The 18,053-nt window shown below is 42.5% G+C and overlaps 3 protein-coding genes across 5 annotated transcripts in view; 2 read left to right on the top strand and 1 right to left on the bottom strand.

Moving 5' to 3' along the window:
- The first annotated feature begins 341 nt into the window (after positions 1 to 341).
- On the top strand, positions 342 to 3,694 carry MOCS2 (molybdenum cofactor synthesis 2). Of its 2 annotated transcripts, none has more exons than XM_076362029.1 (4): positions 342 to 415; positions 794 to 915; positions 3,360 to 3,506; positions 3,606 to 3,694. In XM_076362029.1, exons 1-3 carry the CDS (start codon positions 404 to 406, stop codon positions 3,484 to 3,486), a joined length of 261 nt encoding a protein of 86 aa, XP_076218144.1. In that variant the 5' UTR covers positions 342 to 403; the 3' UTR covers positions 3,487 to 3,506; positions 3,606 to 3,694. The 2 variants fall into 2 exon arrangements, with proteins under 2 accessions (XP_076218144.1, XP_076218143.1); XM_076362028.1 differs by having other exon boundaries at positions 794 to 973; positions 3,403 to 3,506.
- On the top strand, positions 3,683 to 8,623 carry LOC143172493 (molybdopterin synthase catalytic subunit). Of its 2 annotated transcripts, none has more exons than XM_076362026.1 (5): positions 3,683 to 3,773; positions 4,587 to 4,722; positions 5,599 to 5,752; positions 7,195 to 7,318; positions 8,514 to 8,623. In XM_076362026.1, exons 2-5 carry the CDS (start codon positions 4,602 to 4,604, stop codon positions 8,580 to 8,582), a joined length of 468 nt encoding a protein of 155 aa, XP_076218141.1. In that variant the 5' UTR covers positions 3,683 to 3,773; positions 4,587 to 4,601; the 3' UTR covers positions 8,583 to 8,623. The 2 variants fall into 2 exon arrangements, with proteins under 2 accessions (XP_076218141.1, XP_076218142.1); XM_076362027.1 differs by lacking the exon at positions 3,683 to 3,773 and adding an exon at positions 3,939 to 4,395.
- Positions 8,624 to 13,434: 4,811 nt separating this feature from the next.
- ITGA2 (integrin subunit alpha 2) overlaps positions 13,435 to 18,053 on the bottom strand; it is a 70,118-nt gene continuing 65,499 nt past the window's right edge. The window contains exons 29-30 of the mRNA XM_076362347.1: positions 17,206 to 17,322; positions 13,435 to 16,427 (exon numbers count right to left, since the gene is read on the bottom strand). Coding sequence (XP_076218462.1) covers positions 16,338 to 16,427; positions 17,206 to 17,322 — 207 coding nt within the window. The 3' untranslated portion in view covers positions 13,435 to 16,337. The remainder of the gene's footprint in view (positions 16,428 to 17,205; positions 17,323 to 18,053) is intronic.

Genomic DNA, 18,053 nt, shown 5'->3' with positions numbered 1-18,053 from the left:
CGTGTGCAACGCAGTGGACGCGTAATGTTTGCAATCATTTGCAATCCCCGTGCACTCTGGGGAATGAGCCCTTGTGAAAATCTGGCTTTTAAGGTGCTGTCCCCAAAATTACAGGCTGCGTTTGGGGGACAAAGCCACGGCCTCTCACTCTCGGCTCCCCCACCATCCTCCGAGGGCCGTCTCCCACCGCCGTTATCCACCCCTGCGGAGCGGGGCCGCGCCACACCGCTAGGCCCAGCCCGGCCCGGCCCGGCCCAGCCAGGCCTAACAGCGCCGGAGCGGGGCCGGGCCGCGCTGCCGCCCCGGGCCGCAGGGGGCGGTCCGGGCCCGGCGCCTCTCGTCCGGGCGCAGGCGCCACCGTGAGCCCACGGCGGAGGGTTGCCCGCCCGGGGACGGCGGCTCCATGCGCTGCCAGGTAGGTGTAGCCTACCGACGCCCCTGCGGAGCGGGCCTCGGCTAGAGGCGAGGCGGGTGCCGGGGAGGGCGGCGGGGCTCCCTCAGCCCCTCTCCTCGGCGGGCAGAGGCGCCGGGCGGGCGAGGCCTGGACGGCGGGAGCGGGGCACGGATCCCCGCTGACTTACCCCTCCCCCCCTTTCCCTGCTCTCCTCTTGACAGCCGGGGCTGGAGGAACGCGACAGATCTTAGCGGCATTAAAAAAAAAGGCGGGGAAAGCTTTTCCTCACGCTGGTTTGGTTTCGGTTGTTCGTTTTGGTATTTTCGGAGAAGTTAATGTGCGGTGGCGGTTTTTTTCAGTAGGCCCCGCTCCCCTGATCGGCGTTTGTTCCCCGAGCAGGTCTCGGTGCTGTATTTCGCCAGGAGCGCGGAGCTGGCGGGGCTGCGCAGCGAGACCCTCTCGGTGCCACGGCAGATCACCTCCCTGCAGCTCTGGGAGGAGATCGTCAAGGTTCACCCAAGGTATTCGGGAAAGTTACTGCTGAGGTGCACAAAGTTCAACGTGGTTGGGAGTTTTTTGGTAAATACAAATTCAGCGTTTAGAGTTGAGCTGGAACATGTATCAGTACTGTGATACCATGAAAACAGTGACATTACCTTGTTCTTGTAACCTGCAGCAAGCGTTTTGTGTTTTGGCCAGCTGGAGATGGTGTAGCTTTACGTATACGCAAGGAAAGACTAGGTTCAATAAATGTACCCAAAAGTTGTGCCTGAGGGGCACTTTAAGACATGTGGCCCGCTGTCCAGGAGGGCCACAGCATGGTAACTCCGCTGCATGCGAAAACTGAGCTGTGTTATTAATTTGTGGAGAAGGTGAGATGTCTCAAGGAGGGATCAAGCACAGCCAGGACAATAAATAAGAAATTAATGATAATGTGCAGGTGTTTTCAATCACGTATCTTTAACCATACCGTTAGCCATTCGTCTGAGCTTATGGCACACACTGGAAGGCAGGTCAGGAAGGGAGCTGAAGCCCTGCCACAGGCTTCCAGCCACTCAACCTTTACATAGGAAATAGGCTCAGTCACTTTCAACCTCCTCTGCTTTGGCAAAGAAAAAAACCACTGTTGGTTGCATTTCGTAGGGAGTCTGGTCCTGAAAAAGCATTAGGTGTGCGCTGTAAGGACCCCTGCGGCACTGGTGCTTTTTGGGGGTGTCGGCAGAAATCCCCCCTCAGGTTAAGGCTGAGGGAAGGTGCTCAGTCCTGTCAAGAATGAGTCTGATAGACAAAGGTGCAACACTGTTTTGGAAGGGGGAGTTAAAAAAAAGAAAAGGTCTAACAGAGGTTGAGGTCCTCGGGATTTAGTGCTGAATGCACTGGAATTTCCATAACTTTGGTCTTAGGTGCCAAAGTCTTCCTTTAGGCACCACCCTTCTTCATTAGATCTACTCTCAAAGGCTATGAAAAAAATTAACTATTTAGCAATAGCATCTGTTTCCAAATGAGAAGCTCTAAACAACTGTTAGACCAGGGGCCTTTTCCTCACAGACAATTGAGACTAAGGGTGTTTTGGGGGAGGAGGCAGTAGGGAATGAGTGTATTTTACTTTGCAGCCTATTACTCGGTGTCAAAAGGAGCAGCAGCACCTTTGGTCAGTTTGCCATAGTTTGTTAACTTTGTCCTTTTATGAATGATGATTTGGGGCAGTACATTTTGCATGTGCAGTTACTTCACAGCGGCCTTCTTGGAAAATGCTTCTGCTCCTAGCTTTTTTGGAAAAACTCAACATAATTGTGGGGCACTGACCACAGACTTCTATTCACATTGCTAATGGATATTCAAACTGCAGCTTGAGCGTACTTGACAATGCTCTTCTGTTCCACCCATTTTCCCCAATAAATTAACTTGCAAGTGACACTAATTAGAGCCCATCCTTCTAATGAGCGCTTCAGTTCCACAGTTGTGCTCTGTTCCTTAGTGGCTTGCTTTACTTTCATACAGTCCCTCCCTTCAGTCTGCCCTCTGAGTCAGTGCTACTGACTCAGCCTGTGCCTTGCCTACTTTTGTCTATCTGGCTAGTAGGAAATAAGATGATTTCTACTTGTACCCTTTTGGCATGCCTACTTGTTTCTAGGCAATACACCTCTCTGCTGTCTGTGCCAGATTTTGTAGTCTCAAACAATAAAGTTATCATGCCTGCACCTTCTAAAGTAAAATGTTGGCACTCTTTTTCTGGTGTCTTACTGGTGTTGCCTTCATACTCACTGTGTGATTGCACTTAGTCATGAAAGTGACTCCCTGCCTTATGGTATCCAGAGCTGTGGACTCTCACAGCAACATCTCACAGATGTGAAATCAAAAAATACATAGAAGATCTGACAGAAAACACACCATATCTGACGTCTTAGTTTTGTTGCCACTCCTTATCGATAGCAGATTTCAGACCTGTAAGTACAAAAGACCCAAAGCCTCTTAAACTGTGAGGTTACACAACAAGAGCAACTCTCTGACCACTGAATCTTCATGAGACCTCGCGAACAGCATGCCACAATGCTTCTTGCCATATAAGAAAATTGCTCCAGTCCAGCCAGACTGAATTAGGGAAACATTTCCTTCTAATCCCAAATTGGATGGTTGCTACCTCTTGAATTACCTACTTTGTTAGAAGCTGCTGAAGTGGGTCTGGTATACATTGGTTTGTTCTGATGTAGGCCTATGACAAATCCAATTCCTGACTTCTGAAAATTATACTGAATTGGTTTCTCCTTAGCCACCACAAGAAAATCCAAAAGTAAGAGGTGAGTGTTTGTTATATTTTTGAAAGTGTATTGGAAGCAGAGTTGCATAAGCCTCAGTGGTATTTACCTCAGCTGCCCTAGACTGTGCACCAGTTTAATGAAATCTCATGGTTAAATGCAAACACTCTATTTAGAAACCTATTTGTGCTCCTGCCAATCCCCCTCAGGCTTGCTGTCATCCGGGATCAAGTGGTTTTTGCTGTTCAGCAGGAGTACGTGCTTCTTGGAGATCAGCTCCTGGTCCTGCAGCCCGGAGACGAGGTTGCCATCATCCCACCAATTAGTGGAGGCTGAATCTGGCCAGGTTCTGTAAGGTAGGTATCACTCCTTGCTTAGTTTCCTATGGAGTGTCATTCTGTGCTAACATATCTCACGGATTCTGTATAATGTTCCAATAATCTCTTTTTGTTTAGGTCCACAGATGTGATTGCAATTCTCTCCCTCCACCTCGGTACTCTTTTGAGAAAGCATAACTTGTGTTTCCTGCTGGAAAGAACCATTGGGCTGACCAGAAACTATAAGCTGGTGCACCAGTAAATGATTAACACGTATGCAGTAAATGGAAAAAAATTGCCAGAGAGGTCAGGCATTGTTTTGAATTTGGGTTTTAGTTCTTGTTACTCTTTTGTAGTTGTTTCTGGCTGCCAGTAGATACCCAGCTTGCCTAAATAAGATAACAATGAAAAACCTCCTGCCACTTTTTAACAGAAAAGATGATACAGAAAAAGAATTGAGTGCTGCTTAAAAAAAAACTTTTTTTTTTTTGCTGTCAAAGGAACAGGTGTCCTTGGAATAGCTTCATTTCATTGCAAGCTTTCTAGTGCTAGTCCATGTATTTGCTGCAGCTTCTTTTCCTCCTCATTCTTAGATGAACAGATGACTGGTTTCTACTCAGAGAAATTGGAAGTGTCTCCTGTGTCACTGAAACAGACCGATAGTATAAGGTCCTGAATGTCCTGGAGAGCATATTAAACTTAAAATTAGAACTCTAATCTGTGTTTATCAGAAATCTCTGTTTTAAACTGTGTTTGATTTCAGGATAAGATAGGGAGGACGGTCTGACAATCTTACCACAGATTTACTAGCACAGTGGTCCATGCTGGTTGATTGTACTGTTAAACTGGGGCCTCAGACTAGTTCCAGTTTCGTCCTACCGGACCAGACTTTCCTACCAGGAAGGAACCTGCATGCATTAAAAACCAGGTCATTGCTTGATATTTGCAGTTAATATTCTCTCAGCAAGTCTGCCGAGAAGTGAATTTGCCATGGAGACGGGTCTCTCGGGGTGAGGAAGTAGACGGTGCATGTTTTCTGTGTAATTTGGGGCATCAGCACTGCATAAAAAGCAGTTGGCCAATGCTAGTAACGCCAAAAACAAGTCTGTCTGGTTTCAGCTTTCCTGGTGAGCTATGGATGAAAGCAAAGATGTGCCAAAAGATTTTATCAAGCTCAAGTCTGAAAAGCTCTCTGTAGATGAAGTGTCAGAGCTGGTCATTTCACCATACTGTGGGGCAGTGTCTCTGTTCATTGGTGAGTTTAATATTTCTGAGCTGGATCTCTGCGTTTGTTAATAGCCTAATGAATGGAACCTAGATTGTCCACACCCCAAACTCATGCTTCTCAAATAAATAAATTCCTGAACTGAACCCAGGATGTTTAGAAAACACATTCTAAATTGTTTAGAACAAGACCATGGCAGCTCTTAAACAGTTGCGCTGGGCCACAGTGGTGAGAAGCTTCCCTGCTGGTGTGGCTATCCTAGGGCTGAACAGAACAGCAGCTCTGGAGTACTGGACTGCTTGGGAGCTATTCTCCCATCCCCTTGGACACAGCTTGTTCAAGCTGGGAAGTGGGATGTTGTAGCTATGCAAACCACAGGTCCACACCTGTATGAAAGCTCCTGCAAGTCAGATCTTGGTTGAAAGTAAAGTACTATTTTACCCATGGCCTGGTGAAGGCCAAGGCTGATAGCTCTGTCCTATTCCTTAATGTACATGGTACAGATCTTGAAACCCCTTTGTGCGTAAACCTTAGTGCCACTGGGCTCCTAAATACTGAGCACTTAAACATTGCATGGGCAAATGCCATAATAGCACCTTAGCAATTGCCACAGAAGATGTCCCAGCCTTGGGCATTACAGACTGCAGACTTGTGTAATGTGTAAACTAAATTCCTTGTCTATTAAGGATTTCTCTTGTTCAAAGAGTCTGTTTACACAGCCATGATTAGGGGAGGTCGTTTGTATTTACACAGTGCTGACCTTGACCATAGCAGGAGATCCTGGATTTTACTCAGTATTTATAGATAATATGTTATTATGTAATAAATATATAATATATATATTATAAATATATAATACGTATTTACTGATTCAGTGCTTTTGATTGATAAATCATTTGTATTTAGGTACTACAAGAAATAATTTTGAAGGGAAAAAAGTGATTCACTTAGAATACGAAGCATATACTTCAATGGCAGAGACTGAAATAAAGAAAATCTGCAGAGATGTTAGACAGAAATGGCCATCAGTCAAACATATTGCAGTGCACCATAGACTTGGGTATGTATGGCCAGACCCCATCCTTTTGCAAGTGGAATATTAATCCTTGTCTGGTGCATGGCTGTGCTTACATAGCTGCAGGACGTGCAGAAGTCTTTATATGCTGTAATGCAGCAAAGCTGGCTGCAGGATCAACCTCTCGCTGCGGAGTTAAGTTTCAGAAATCATCTTTTCAAAAATGTGTGTATTGGTAGTGTTTGCTGGAGTCCACATTTAGCCTGCAGGATCCTTGATGGTGGTGTGATGGTTTGAAAGTGGGGAGAAGGGATTGAGATTCCATTCCAGGGAAGGGGATGCTGTTTGGTTTTTTTGTCTTTTTTTAAAGTTGTGAAGATGGCAGCACTTTCTTTTTTCTTCTGTCTTCCATTGAGGTGCTGCAGAATGTTCTTATTGTCAGATTTAAGTCAAATTATGCCATAGGAAACCTGAAAGCTTAGACTATGGGGAGGGGAGAGGCATGGTAATTGCCAGCCATGCTTGCTGGAGAACCTCCTGTTGTTCCTTGAGTCTTGGATAAGCATTTTCTGTTGGGTTCAAAACATGGAATACTAGTGTCTGACATACTTTTGAGCCTTCACTGTTCATCAGATTTCTCACTGAAACTAGCAGAATTTGCAGAGTCTGTTGCAAATGCTTGTCTCCTTTTCTCTCAGCAGAAGGAATTTAGGAGGTGATCGCAAAGGGTAATATTAGCTCTGAGGGGTAGTTTCCTTAGATTTCCTCTGTAGTCAACAGAGAGAGTGATTCTCTTGAGGGCAGCTTAAAGCATGTATGCTTAGATTTTTCCTATGAACTGTTTGCCAGAGGAGTCTTACTACAGAGGGAGGGTTTGGAGGCAGCTTTTGGGAATACTACCCTTGTGAGGAGCAAAACAAAACCTTGTGCTACTTCCGTTACGTTTAGAAAACAACACACCAAACAAGAAAAACTTCGTAATTTGAAATCAGAATTTGTCAAAAATTAGGTTGCATTGCAAAATCTGCATTGTTTGAGGCACTTAATTTCTTCTTTCACAAATTCTTGTGAAAACTGAGATGATTTCTTAGGTTTTCAGATAAGAACTGGCTGTTCCTAACTTGTTATTGTTCATTATTAAGCCAGCTTCCAGTGAGTTTTCTATGCATTGTTGCAAGTTAGCAATTTTCTCCTCTTAATTCCATAGACTTTATTTTAAAAAAAAGAAAGAATGGAAGAAAAAAGCCTATGTCTGGTGGGTTTGTTTATTCTGAAGCATGAAATTCTCACATCTGGTACTAATTTTGGTTGTGGTTTTCTTTCTTTTAAGAAGTGTATAATCTTTTGGACATGGCTTGACACTTGCTCAGTATGAATGAGTCAGGAGAGTGTGTGGCCAGGATACTGACGTGACATGGCCACAATTTTTGGGTGCTCTTGATGTTAAGCATTAGCTAAAGCTGCTGTTGTTCCTCTTCTCTCCCTAGTGTGGTTCCAATAACTGAAGCAAGTGTAATTATTGCAGTCTCCTCTCCACATAGAGCAGAATCCCTTGAAGCTGTAATGTACTGCATCAATACGTTAAAAGCATCCGTCCCAATATGGAAAAAGGTATGTTTGGGGACAAATTTGATTTTAGGCCTGTGCCAGAGTCTTCAACAGCTGGGCTAAAGGCTGCTGCTGCTCTTAAGGGAAGCAGCTGAAGCATTACGGGCAGCAGTCGCTCCTGATGGGATGCCAGTGTCTAGCATCAGTTTCCTCTAATGCAGCCAGGCCCATCTGTGGCAGGTAGGGCACCTGGAAGGCCCTCCCTTGCCTGTACGATCCAGCTCCTCTTCCTTTTAACGCCATCCTGGGGTCAAAATGAAGGAGCCCTGAGCTCTTCTCTTTTGAGTGGCAAAACTCAGTTCTGCACAGGCTTGCGGAAGAACTTTGAGTCAGCTTTGCTTTGGACAGCATTGCACTTTGCAAGTAAAAGTGGCATTTGTCTTTCTGTTTTCCCCTCATCGTGGCCTTGAGAAAGCACAAAGCATTAAGCAACAGCACACAATGAAGGGATGAGCAGAGGTCCCAAAGCTAGTATGGGCACACAACAATGTGTGGAGAGACCAGCCCAGGTCTAGAAAGAGCCTCATTGCATAACCACAGCGTTGCATGCAAGTAATGAGCATTACCTCTGCCTTCTCTCCCAGTTAGAACTTGGCATGTGGTAACAGTGATGTTCTCTGCATCACTCCACTTTTCTGACACATCTTTCAGGAGACTGGAGTTCTGTGGTCTCAGAAAGAATAATCAGAGGCTCAGAGCCCTGCTGAATTTGCTGCTTAGGACTGGACTGCTTCTGGGTAGTCCAGCCTGTCCTGAAGATCTAATACTTACTGTATTTTGTGTATTATTGTCATGTTTATTTTTTTAATACTGACATTTTGTATACACTTAAATATTCTAAAAATGATAGTACAGTAGGTTAACATGACAACATGTAAAAAGGGCAGTTTCAGACACGAGTGCTGTGTACTCTACAGCTTTTACATAATTTCTTCTAGATCTGTTTCTTGAATTGACTTCAGTATAGATGGGCCCTTCTAAATTTAATTTAATTTCAGCCTGAGGTTCAGCATCTGCCCACATGTAAGTCAGTATGTTCTAAGGGTGCTGCTCTCTTTTCTGTTTGCCAGCCAAGTGCTGTGTAGTCCTGTTGTGATCAGTAAATAATAGCAGGATGGCTGTTGAGTTGTTTGGCCTGGCTTGTGGCTGTATGTAGCAGACTCCCACAATATTTCCCATTCTTTGTTTATATTTGCAGGAGATTTATGAGGATGAATATTCTTGGAAAGAAAACAAGGAATGCTTTTGGGCAAATTCAGAAAAATAACTGTACTGTTTTAAAAATAAAGTGTTACCATTCCTCATGAGCATACTGGTTTAGCTTTGAGTTGTTTTTATAGAGAATCTGTATGTTTCTAAGCAGTTGTAACAGACATTTCAGTCAAATAATTTAATTATGACTGAATGAAATGAATGAGTAATAATTAGTGTTTTTAAGTGTTCCTGGCTCTCCTTTGAAATCATCTCTTTGTGCCTTTTAACACAGAGTTGATTTTTAAAACAATCTTCCCTAAAATTCTTGGTTGCAAAGTATTTAGTCCTCTGTGATATATACTGCTTTAATGCCTTTACATTGGTAGTCTGTGTTCACTGTCTGCATGGGAGGTCACAACGGGACAATTGGATTTTTTTTAATCTTAAAAAAAAGTCTTGAGTAGTTCAATTTTATATGACTGTAGAATCAGGTTGCAAGCTTTATGCTATTTTGACATTCTTGTAACATGAAAGCTACTTGAAATAGATTAAACGTTTTGATACAGATAGAGAAGAAAATACAAACTATACCCCAGAGTTACTAACTTTTTAGTAGTGGTTATGCTCCAGTAGCTCTGTCTCACAGAAACTTTTTTACTGTGCAGCTGATACTACAAGTCCATTGCATTAAAAAAATATGGACAGACCTTGATTCAAAGTTAGATGTAATACTCTACCAGCAACAAACTTGCATTAGCAATAACACACAAACCTGTAACTACTTAATGACGTCTAGACATGATTAATTTTGAAGGAGCTCTTTTGGCTGTGTAATTCTGTGGTGCTGCAGAAAAAAAAAGCCAGCTATTATTACAAATGGACAACTATAAATTTAATTAGTTTTAGTAGTTTGACTTTAGACATGTTAGGGTTCAAAGTCATAGAAATGGATTAGTTTTTTAAAGGAAAGGGAGTCTATTGAACTTTTTGCAGTTTATATATGGATTTATATTCACTTTTATGATTTTAATACAGTTTTTCTCTTCTTACTGTTTTGAAACCTAGTTAAAAGAGGAAAAGACTGACATAGTATGCCTCTGCTTCCACTGGAAACAATGGGCTGCTCACCTGAGTAAGGTCATTTTATTTAAATTATTGTACTGTGCCATGATAGTGTTCAGATGGTAAGAGTTCAAAGTCCCATTGTGTATCGCATTTTTACTAATGCTGAGAGGCAGTTTTATCTAGTCATCATTATCAATGTAGACAAGATAGATATAAAGGAAGGGAAATGAGGTAAAGAAAAGTAAAATGATTTGCTCAAGTTTGTATGTCATTACATCACACAACACTTAAGCCTCAGCTGTATAATCCCATTTCATTGTGTATGCAGTAAAAATCTACAAACAGCTGCTAGCTGCACAAAATAAAATGAGAAAAATAGGTGATGATCTTTTTTCCCCCCAGTGATCTCAATCAGCGTTAATACTTAGTGATGGTTACTGTATCTGGACTAAGTAAACCCCAATGAAACATACAATTTCAGGCAGAAGCATGGTTAAATTGTGCTTGTTAACTTACTGATGCACTTTGCTCAGTGGAAGTGAGCAAGTCCTTCTTCTGCAGGACAGCAGCTGCTCCTTGTGCGCTTACACACACACAGCCTCCAAACCACGTGGGCCCTGTTATCTAGGCAGAGCTGATGAACTTCAAAGGCTGAATTTTCCTTTGCTTTGGAGGTTGGAGAGAAGCCCTCTGCTACTTGAATGTCATTTTTACTGGGAATTGTACAGAATCCTGAGTACAGATCACTTCCTCTGTCAAATTTAATTGTTTTGTTTTTAGAAAATAAAGCAATACACAAACTTTCCCATTTTTGGTGTTCGTTTTTCCACATTTGTGTTTGCTGTTACCATGCAACTAATTAGTGTATTAATTTCACAAAAATAAATGGCTAGCTTGCCTTGTAGTGGATGGTTTATGAATGAAGTAAAACCTGCTCAGTGCTTGCATACTGGTGCTGTACTCTGATACAGAAAAATAGTGGTATTTAGAACAGTTAAATTGTCCTTGGGGCGCTATGATCGGGGCAATTCCTGTGTTGCACTAGTGCCTCTCTAGTGCTGCAGCCTCCTGGAAGATTTCTCCAGGGTGACCTTAAGTGCACCTTCCCCATCAGCAATGCAGCTGGGAAGGAGGGTGCAGAAAAGAAGAGAAAGAATAATTGTGTACTTCCCCACAGTGACCAGGAACAATGAATGGAAGAGATGTTGTACTGAGTCACAGCTGAGTGTTACAATGTGTGTACGCTGCCATGGACAAAACAATGAAATGTCATTCTGTGTCCCTAGCTGTGCATGAGGCAAGTACTGCTTTGTTCTGGAACAATGATGTATCGGTCTTGTGTAACTTCGGGTTCTTCAGCTGGCATCTAAAAGCGAAATGGAAATGCCCCTAGGAGGGATGATGTGCGTAATTAGAGGTAAAATGTATCTCACTGAAATTTAAGTCCATACTCTGAGCTTGGTGTTCTAGCTCCCTCTGTAGGGCTACCATCTCTGCTAGGGCAATATTATCCTAAGAGGGCAAATTACTCTCTTCTAAGATAGCTGCCTAAGGCTGTGTCTGGAGCGACCCAGAAGTGCTTCCAAATTTCCAGGCCAGGGCATGAATCCCAGCTTTGTCTGACTGTGTGTCAGGGAAAGATGTGGCTGCACACGTCCTGGTTTCCACACATGCAGGACTAGGCTGATGGATGAGGGCTACCTTGTGTTCTGGTGAGGTCCGTGAGTGGAATGATAGGCAGCTGCAGATCAATATACAATGCAGTCCCAGCTTTCTGGGATGAGTCCAGCTGTTTCCCTGCCTTAGCTATAGGGGAGAGTAATCCCACCCATCTGTGGCTCTTCCAGCTGTGTCACAGTGTGCTGCAGAGGTGGTGGCTCCAGGTGCAGATGTGTTCCCAGGAACAGATGCTGCAGACCAGAGGGTCATCGTGTGATTCCTGTAGAGATCTGCCAGATGAGGGGTGTTTGTGGAAGTGAAGCGCATGTCTTCAGAGCGAGAATTTGTCCTTCTGAAAAGATGTCTTGGTCTTGGCTGGCAACATTTGAATACACTGATCTATCCCTTTGTCTGGCAGAACGTCCATATACCAGCACTGCTTAATTTTAAGAGTTTCCTTTCCTGATTTTCATCTTTCATTCTGCTCTGTTCTCAAGAGAATCTCAGCCTGATACATACTATGAAAACAGTAACTGATGGATTGTCGTGAAATAAACGGGGCGAGCGGGACGGGACTGTGTTATAAGGAGCCTACCCAGGAGATGGCAGCCGAGAGACGGCTGTGTGGGAGGAGCGGCTCCCAGTCTGCCCAGGTGCTGACTGTGCTGGGAAATACAGGCCCTTGCTTCAGCCGTCACTCATGAAAGTGCCACTGTCACACTCAGGAGTGAAGCCTTTAGATTGCTCAACTTTAAACTAGATTTTTGTCTTTTCTCTCAGCTTGCTTTTCCCATAGCTGTTCAAGGAATTTCTAGTTTCATAAACTAACACATTCATTTGCTGCATCAAAAACATTAAAAGAAAAAAACTGCTAAAACTAATTAACAAAGTGAAATTGTCTGTGAAAGCAGACAATACTACCCCTTGCCCGCCAAAAAGCTCTGAAAACTCAATCTTGAGCTCTTCCATTAAGTATCCTGTGGAGATACTTGAAGAAAGAGAGTTAAGAATAGGCTGATGACTATAAATCAGCGGTTTCTTTGAGTACCTTAAACCTGTTTTTTAAAAACAAACCAACCATACAATTTGACCTTATCAAGTGTTACAAAAATTAGCATCCTGATGTATCTTTATAGCAGTTCTGTTTTAGAAGTTCCATTTTGACTATTTTAAGAGAAAGAGGCAAATACGTTTTAAAAACTGCTAGCACACCAAAGCCTGTGATTGCATATAATTGATCATTAATGAGGGCAGAAAGGTCGACTTAAAAGATAGGACTCAACTTTTCTAAGGCTGTGAAAATTATGTACACTTTATTACCTTTAAAGGCAATAAAAAGTTGAGGCAATTCACTGTAGATTTTGAGATGCATTTTCATACCTTCATTTTCTTCAGTCTTTAATTTGCAAGCTTTTGTTGTACCTCAGTTTTGGATATGAAGGGTAATACACACAAGGCAGTATATAAGGAATCTGGCTTTCAATTCTGCAGAGCACTGAGACTTGGTGAAAGATGGAGTTTTTTGCCTTAAGATTAGGGTCATCTGGTTCTGTATTACGGAAGTGTTAAAGTTGGTAGCCTGAATGTTTATGTACCACTGTTAAAAGTATGGAGGAGTTGAAAGTGGGGAAAAAAAAGGAAGCTCCGTGAAAATGGCTAGTTTTCAGGTGGTAGTTACTGCCATGACTGTCTTCCTGTTCACAGCCAAGTTCTTCCCTCTTACTTTCCCACCGTGCTCCTGCTGAAATGTTGCATTCAGCTTTTCTAGCATATGATGGGGAGTAGCCAGAGCTGGTGCAGGAGACGCTACTGCTGACCAATTCTGTACATAGTATAAAGTGTAGGGCATGGGGCTGGCAGAGTATGGTGTGATTTTAGATGCCAGTGGCGATAACCTCATGTTTATAGGAAGGCCTGACCATGGTAAGGTTTTAACACCAACTATTCAACCAGAGTTATTCAAATATAGATATTTTACACTAATATGAACTTACACTACAATATAGCTTACCAGTAGTGTTATACTCATGACTATAACCTACAAGACTTCAAGTGCAGCTTCTTTGTATACCTAGCAGAATCGCCCCCTTAGGGTTTTCACTGTGTGCTACTGGAACAAAGACATATTTGGCCCCATTTTATGTAGTGCTTTTTCAGTAGCAGTTCTTCTTTTTAGCTGTTTAAAAATAAATGAGTCTGTGTTCAGCAGTATTCTTGTTTTTATTGTAGTAACGCTGTTAGGCCCTCAGGTAGGCACCACAGTGATACAGTCCCTGCTCCCGTAGAGCTTACATCCTAGCTTTCAGAAGTCAGTTTGATTATAAACTCTCTTATACGTCCCAAATCTATACATAGGCTCATATGAAACTAACTCTGAGTTTGGACTTGATTCTAGTACTTCAAGAAGTCAGTAGCTAGATTTCAAGACCAGAATCGGACATAACTTGAGTTTGCTGAAGGTATTCCTGACTTTTCTGGCTGCAAGCACAAACAGAAGCACATGCTGAAGCTCAACATTTCAGAATATTATTTAACCTGTAACGTGCTGTTTTAAAAAAGTAAAACTAAAAACAAAACCATCCCCTTGCGCACAATACAAAATATACATAATATATCCAGCATTATTTGCGGCTGTGCCAACTTAAAAGTGCAATAGACTCACCCATTACAAAAACTGAATTAGCCATTTAAGTATTAATTGTAAAAGAAAAATAAACTAGTAACTTGAAGTGGTTAGGATACAAAAACCTTACCCATTGCTATGCCTTCCCTTTATTTTGGGAAAAAGTATCATGTCCAGGCTGGGGGGAAAATCCTGTTGTCTGGGACAAAATAAAACCCAGTGAAGACTAGTGAATTGAATCATTGCTACCTGATTGATAAACTGTTAAATCCCCAAAAAAGTTGGATGTCAGATATTGACCTGTACCTCCCACTGAAGGTGGAAGAAGGAAATCTGGCAGAATGCCTAAATTTCCCTTGCAAGCAGCACCAGAAATGAAAGATACTGCCATCTGCTGCGTTGTGAAATTCCCCCTCTGACCTGGAGTGCATGACCCTGGTTATGTAGGAGCTTCCCACACGTACAGGTGTAGGGTTTTGTTTTCTTCCTCACAAGTTTATACAAGAATTGAGGCAGACAAATTTTTATCTTTACTTTCAGAGCATTTGCCCTCCGGGTTTATAATTACAAGTCAGGAGCTTATTCTTTAGCTTTATGCAACTGCGACTTTTTTTTTTTTTTTTTACTTTTTAAATAATTGTTTTGGTCACAAACTCAGCTGATGGCAACAATCTTATTTGACAATCAAGATCAGAATCTGGATTGTTTTTCAGAAAGTTAAATACCACCCACCCCAAAACATAACATTTCATAGATACAAAGTAAATCCAAAACACATACAAAACTACACTGAGCACAATCCAGCTGTCACTGCAAATGAAGCTGTTATTTGCCAAAGAGATGGTTGGCTTCTGACTGATTAAAAAGACTGAGTAAAACTTTCAAACATGCTCAAGCCTAGTTTGTGAAGAGTCCCTCACAAAATAATCTGAAAGGTGCCTAAGCATAATTACAATCTAGCTTTGGGGGAAAGAAAACATTACTTCGGGTTCTGAATAAGGCACATTTAAATGTTTTACTCTTCAAGTAAATCACCTCGAATTGGAAACAATCTCACTTGCATGGCAGCGTACATAAGGACAACACACACATCTCTCACAATCGATTATAAGCATAACTGCCAGCCATGAGAGAGAAAGGCAGCCAAAAGGCCAATTCCCCTGACTGTTACCAGTCTTACAGCGTGGGCCTTTTTAAGGCTGAGCTTTCATTAAAACCAGGCAGCATAACAGCATGTGATAAACTTGAGGTGTGTAACCAACACAAAGTCACCCAAGTGTTGTGCTCAGAGCTCCTTCCAGAGCACTACAGTACTTTACTGCATAAAACATAAGTTAACTTCATCAAGACATGAACGTCTGGGACCAAATAAAATGTGACAGGTAAGGAGGTCATACTGAACTTCAGTCTCCTGGAGGGCACTGAGATGCTAAAGAAACAAGTGCAGTAAACAATTTACAGAGCTTAGATCTTCACGATCCTCTGTCCTAACGTGCATACTTCCTCAGTCATCATCCCCTTTAGTTCACTTCATGCTCTTGTTTTGCAAAATCTTTCACTACAGAATTAAAGGCAAGATCTTGACTGTCTTCCCTATGTACGTCAAAAACCAAACTGATGTCAGAGGGACTGCGAGCATAAAGCCCAGTGTAACAGTAGTGGTAGTGCTTCTCAAGATGAAATCTGAAAACCAATCATAACATTGCAGAGCACGTGCTGTAAGTGATTATGAAATTCATATTTTCTTCTCGGAGAGAAAGTATGCAGAAGGCAGTTATACATACCGTTTGGCAATATTTCCCCAAAGCAATGTACTTCAGTGATTTAGTGTGACCTTAGTGCAAGGAATATGGTGAACTTTTGGAACAGTTTGCCCATCCAGTTGTCCTGTAGCACCCAGACAGACATCTTCATACGCAGTTCCCACTTTACAGATTACTTAAGACAAAGGTTTGCTGGTGCAAATTATTTCTCTAAAACAATAAGGATGGAGCTAGTCAATGAAAAAATGAGTTTTCTTCTCCCAGTCTGGAAGCAGTATTCACCACACATTCATCATCAACTTAATAGAAAATGTCCTTTACACATATGGTACTTGTCAACTGAATTATGAACTGATGCTATTCCACAATAATCTGAAATAAATTGCTCTGTTTCACTCTGCAGTGGATCAGGAGAAGGGTTGCTGGCACAATATGTTACTGTAAACTCCGGACCTGCCAGTTCTAAGGGCTAAGTTTGTTTGAAAGGCAAAAATTTACAAGAAAAGGCACTATAAATCATTTTTGAAAAAAACAAACTGTCCTGCAGTTACTCTTATAATAGAGTAGAATCTGTAAAATATTTTCATCTATAAAAAGACACTTTCATTAAAAATGTTTAAATGTTACTAAGCTTTAAGGCACTCCAGCTGAAGAACCGACTGGATCACAACTACTGTTGGTGGCTCAGATCTCTCTTTATCCACATAACTCATCATCTTCAGTCTTTGTCCTTTGTGAGTTCTGTAATTTCATCGACATCTTCTATATCCTGTGTCATTTTCTCATACTGTCTCTTGAAGAAGCCAAGCTGTGAGAAGTATTAAAGTAACACAACATCACAGTGAGTCATTGATAGTTACATTTCTCAGCTGAGCTAAATAGTGTGATGGTAGAAATGCACGTGTGTGCACGCACACACATACAGTGTTTGATTTGTAGATAATTCCTAACTAAAATGAAAGGAGCTGGGCCTTAAACTCCTGCCTGGTGCAACTAAATGCCAAAACAGCAGTGCTGAGTAGCCAGTTGCGTCCCTGCCAAGATACAGGCATCTTCATGCTGCCTTGGTGTGCCAAGGAGCCCTTCAAGCACCAATGCCCTGGCACACAGAAAAACTTTTCTCCCTCCTTAATCTAGGTGTTCTTTGTAAATGACTTTCTGCCCTCACCCTTCTCTGTTCTCTTTTTGTCTGTTCAGTGTATATCCTCTCCCTCCTTGCTTCTAATCCCCAGCCTTGCCCACTAGGAATATCATGGGAGTTCAGAGCCCAGCTGGGGAGTTAGGGAAGGAGGCAGGCAGTGTCAAAAGGAAAAAAGTAAATGCCACAGCCCCTGTTTTGAACCATTGGAAACTCATTTATCATCTTCATGTTGCCAATTTCTATGGGGACCCGTTTCAGAATTTTGATTTTTAAAGCCCTTCTAAATGCTCCCATCAAGGGCGCAATGCCAATGCAGTATTATTCGTACCACCAAACTGCATGTGCGGTTTTGTTCAGCACCAGTGAAGAGAGATTCCAAAGAAAATAGCCCAAATGTATTTATCCCTTTCTGCTTTTTTTTTAAAGAATATAAACACCTACTTACTTTCCACAAAACGGCAACCAATACTAACAGCAAGAGGAGTCCAGCCAATATACTGCCAATCACAACACCAACTGGTATCTCAGCTTTCTCATCCGGCTTTATTATTGTAACTGGGATCTGAAAGCAGAGAGATTGCGCGTTAGGGGTTAATGTTAAGTGCATATAAAATAGGATTTGTAAACCAAATACTTCACTAATCAAGAATAGCTGGACTGCACACACTCCAGGATCAATGACTGGAACACACCGGGCAATTACAGCCCTTTCACTGGTGTCCACAGGTACCTGGTTGCACCAGCATGGCACACGGCAGTGCCAGTTAAGGATTAGGGGCGCTCATCACTCTTGGCCATACATAGCAGGCAGAGAAGCAATCTCTTCCTGCCAGCTTTCTGCCTCTCCAGTAACAGGAGCTCTTTCAGAGTTGTCCCCATAGTGCACGGACACACCATCACTAGGTAAACCAGACATGCTTACATGCAGGTGGGGAATAGCCTGGTGTAGAGCCCCATCTGCTCAAAACAGACTTCTGCTGCATCAGTGGAGAAGAACTGCTTCCAACCGAGCGTTGTCAGAGCCTGTTATCTGTGGTGGGCAGCTGTAGGAGGCAATACTAATCATGGAGGACAGACACCATCATGCACTCATTGTGTCTGCTGAAATTTCTCCCCTCCTGCTGGGCAGGTACCTCTATCTCCTTTGCCTGCTGTTCTTATCTTCTGGGAAACCACTAACAACTTGTTAGATCTTCTCATGTTAATCTGTGTTCTCCTGAGTCAACTGCATGAATTTGCTGTCAGATGTATGGGTCAAACAGGAGTGTTTCTAGCACACCTTTGCTTCCTGAA

Source organism: Aptenodytes patagonicus, chromosome Z, assembly GCF_965638725.1.
Source record: "Aptenodytes patagonicus chromosome Z, bAptPat1.pri.cur, whole genome shotgun sequence".
Classification (NCBI taxonomy): Eukaryota; Metazoa; Chordata; class Aves; order Sphenisciformes; family Spheniscidae; genus Aptenodytes; species Aptenodytes patagonicus.
Note: the sequence above shows the minus strand (reverse complement) of the source record. Positions and strands in the feature narration are given on the sequence as shown.

What these genes read in the sequence shown, in the direction of transcription:
- MOCS2 (XM_076362028.1), top strand. An exon ending in ACGTGGTTGGGAGTTTTTTG is followed by an intron (nt 974 to 3,402) that starts GTAAATACAAAT and finishes GCTGTTCAGCAG; the next exon opens with GAGTACGTGCTTCTTGGAGA.
- LOC143172493 (XM_076362026.1), top strand. Translation starts at nt 4,602, where the DNA reads ATGGATGAAAGCAAAGATGTGCCAAAAGATTTTATCAAGCTCAAGTCT. An exon ending in GGCAGTGTCTCTGTTCATTG is followed by an intron (nt 4,723 to 5,598) that starts GTGAGTTTAATA and finishes ATTTGTATTTAG; the next exon opens with GTACTACAAGAAATAATTTT. An exon ending in CCGTCCCAATATGGAAAAAG is followed by an intron (nt 7,319 to 8,513) that starts GTATGTTTGGGG and finishes TTATATTTGCAG; the next exon opens with GAGATTTATGAGGATGAATA.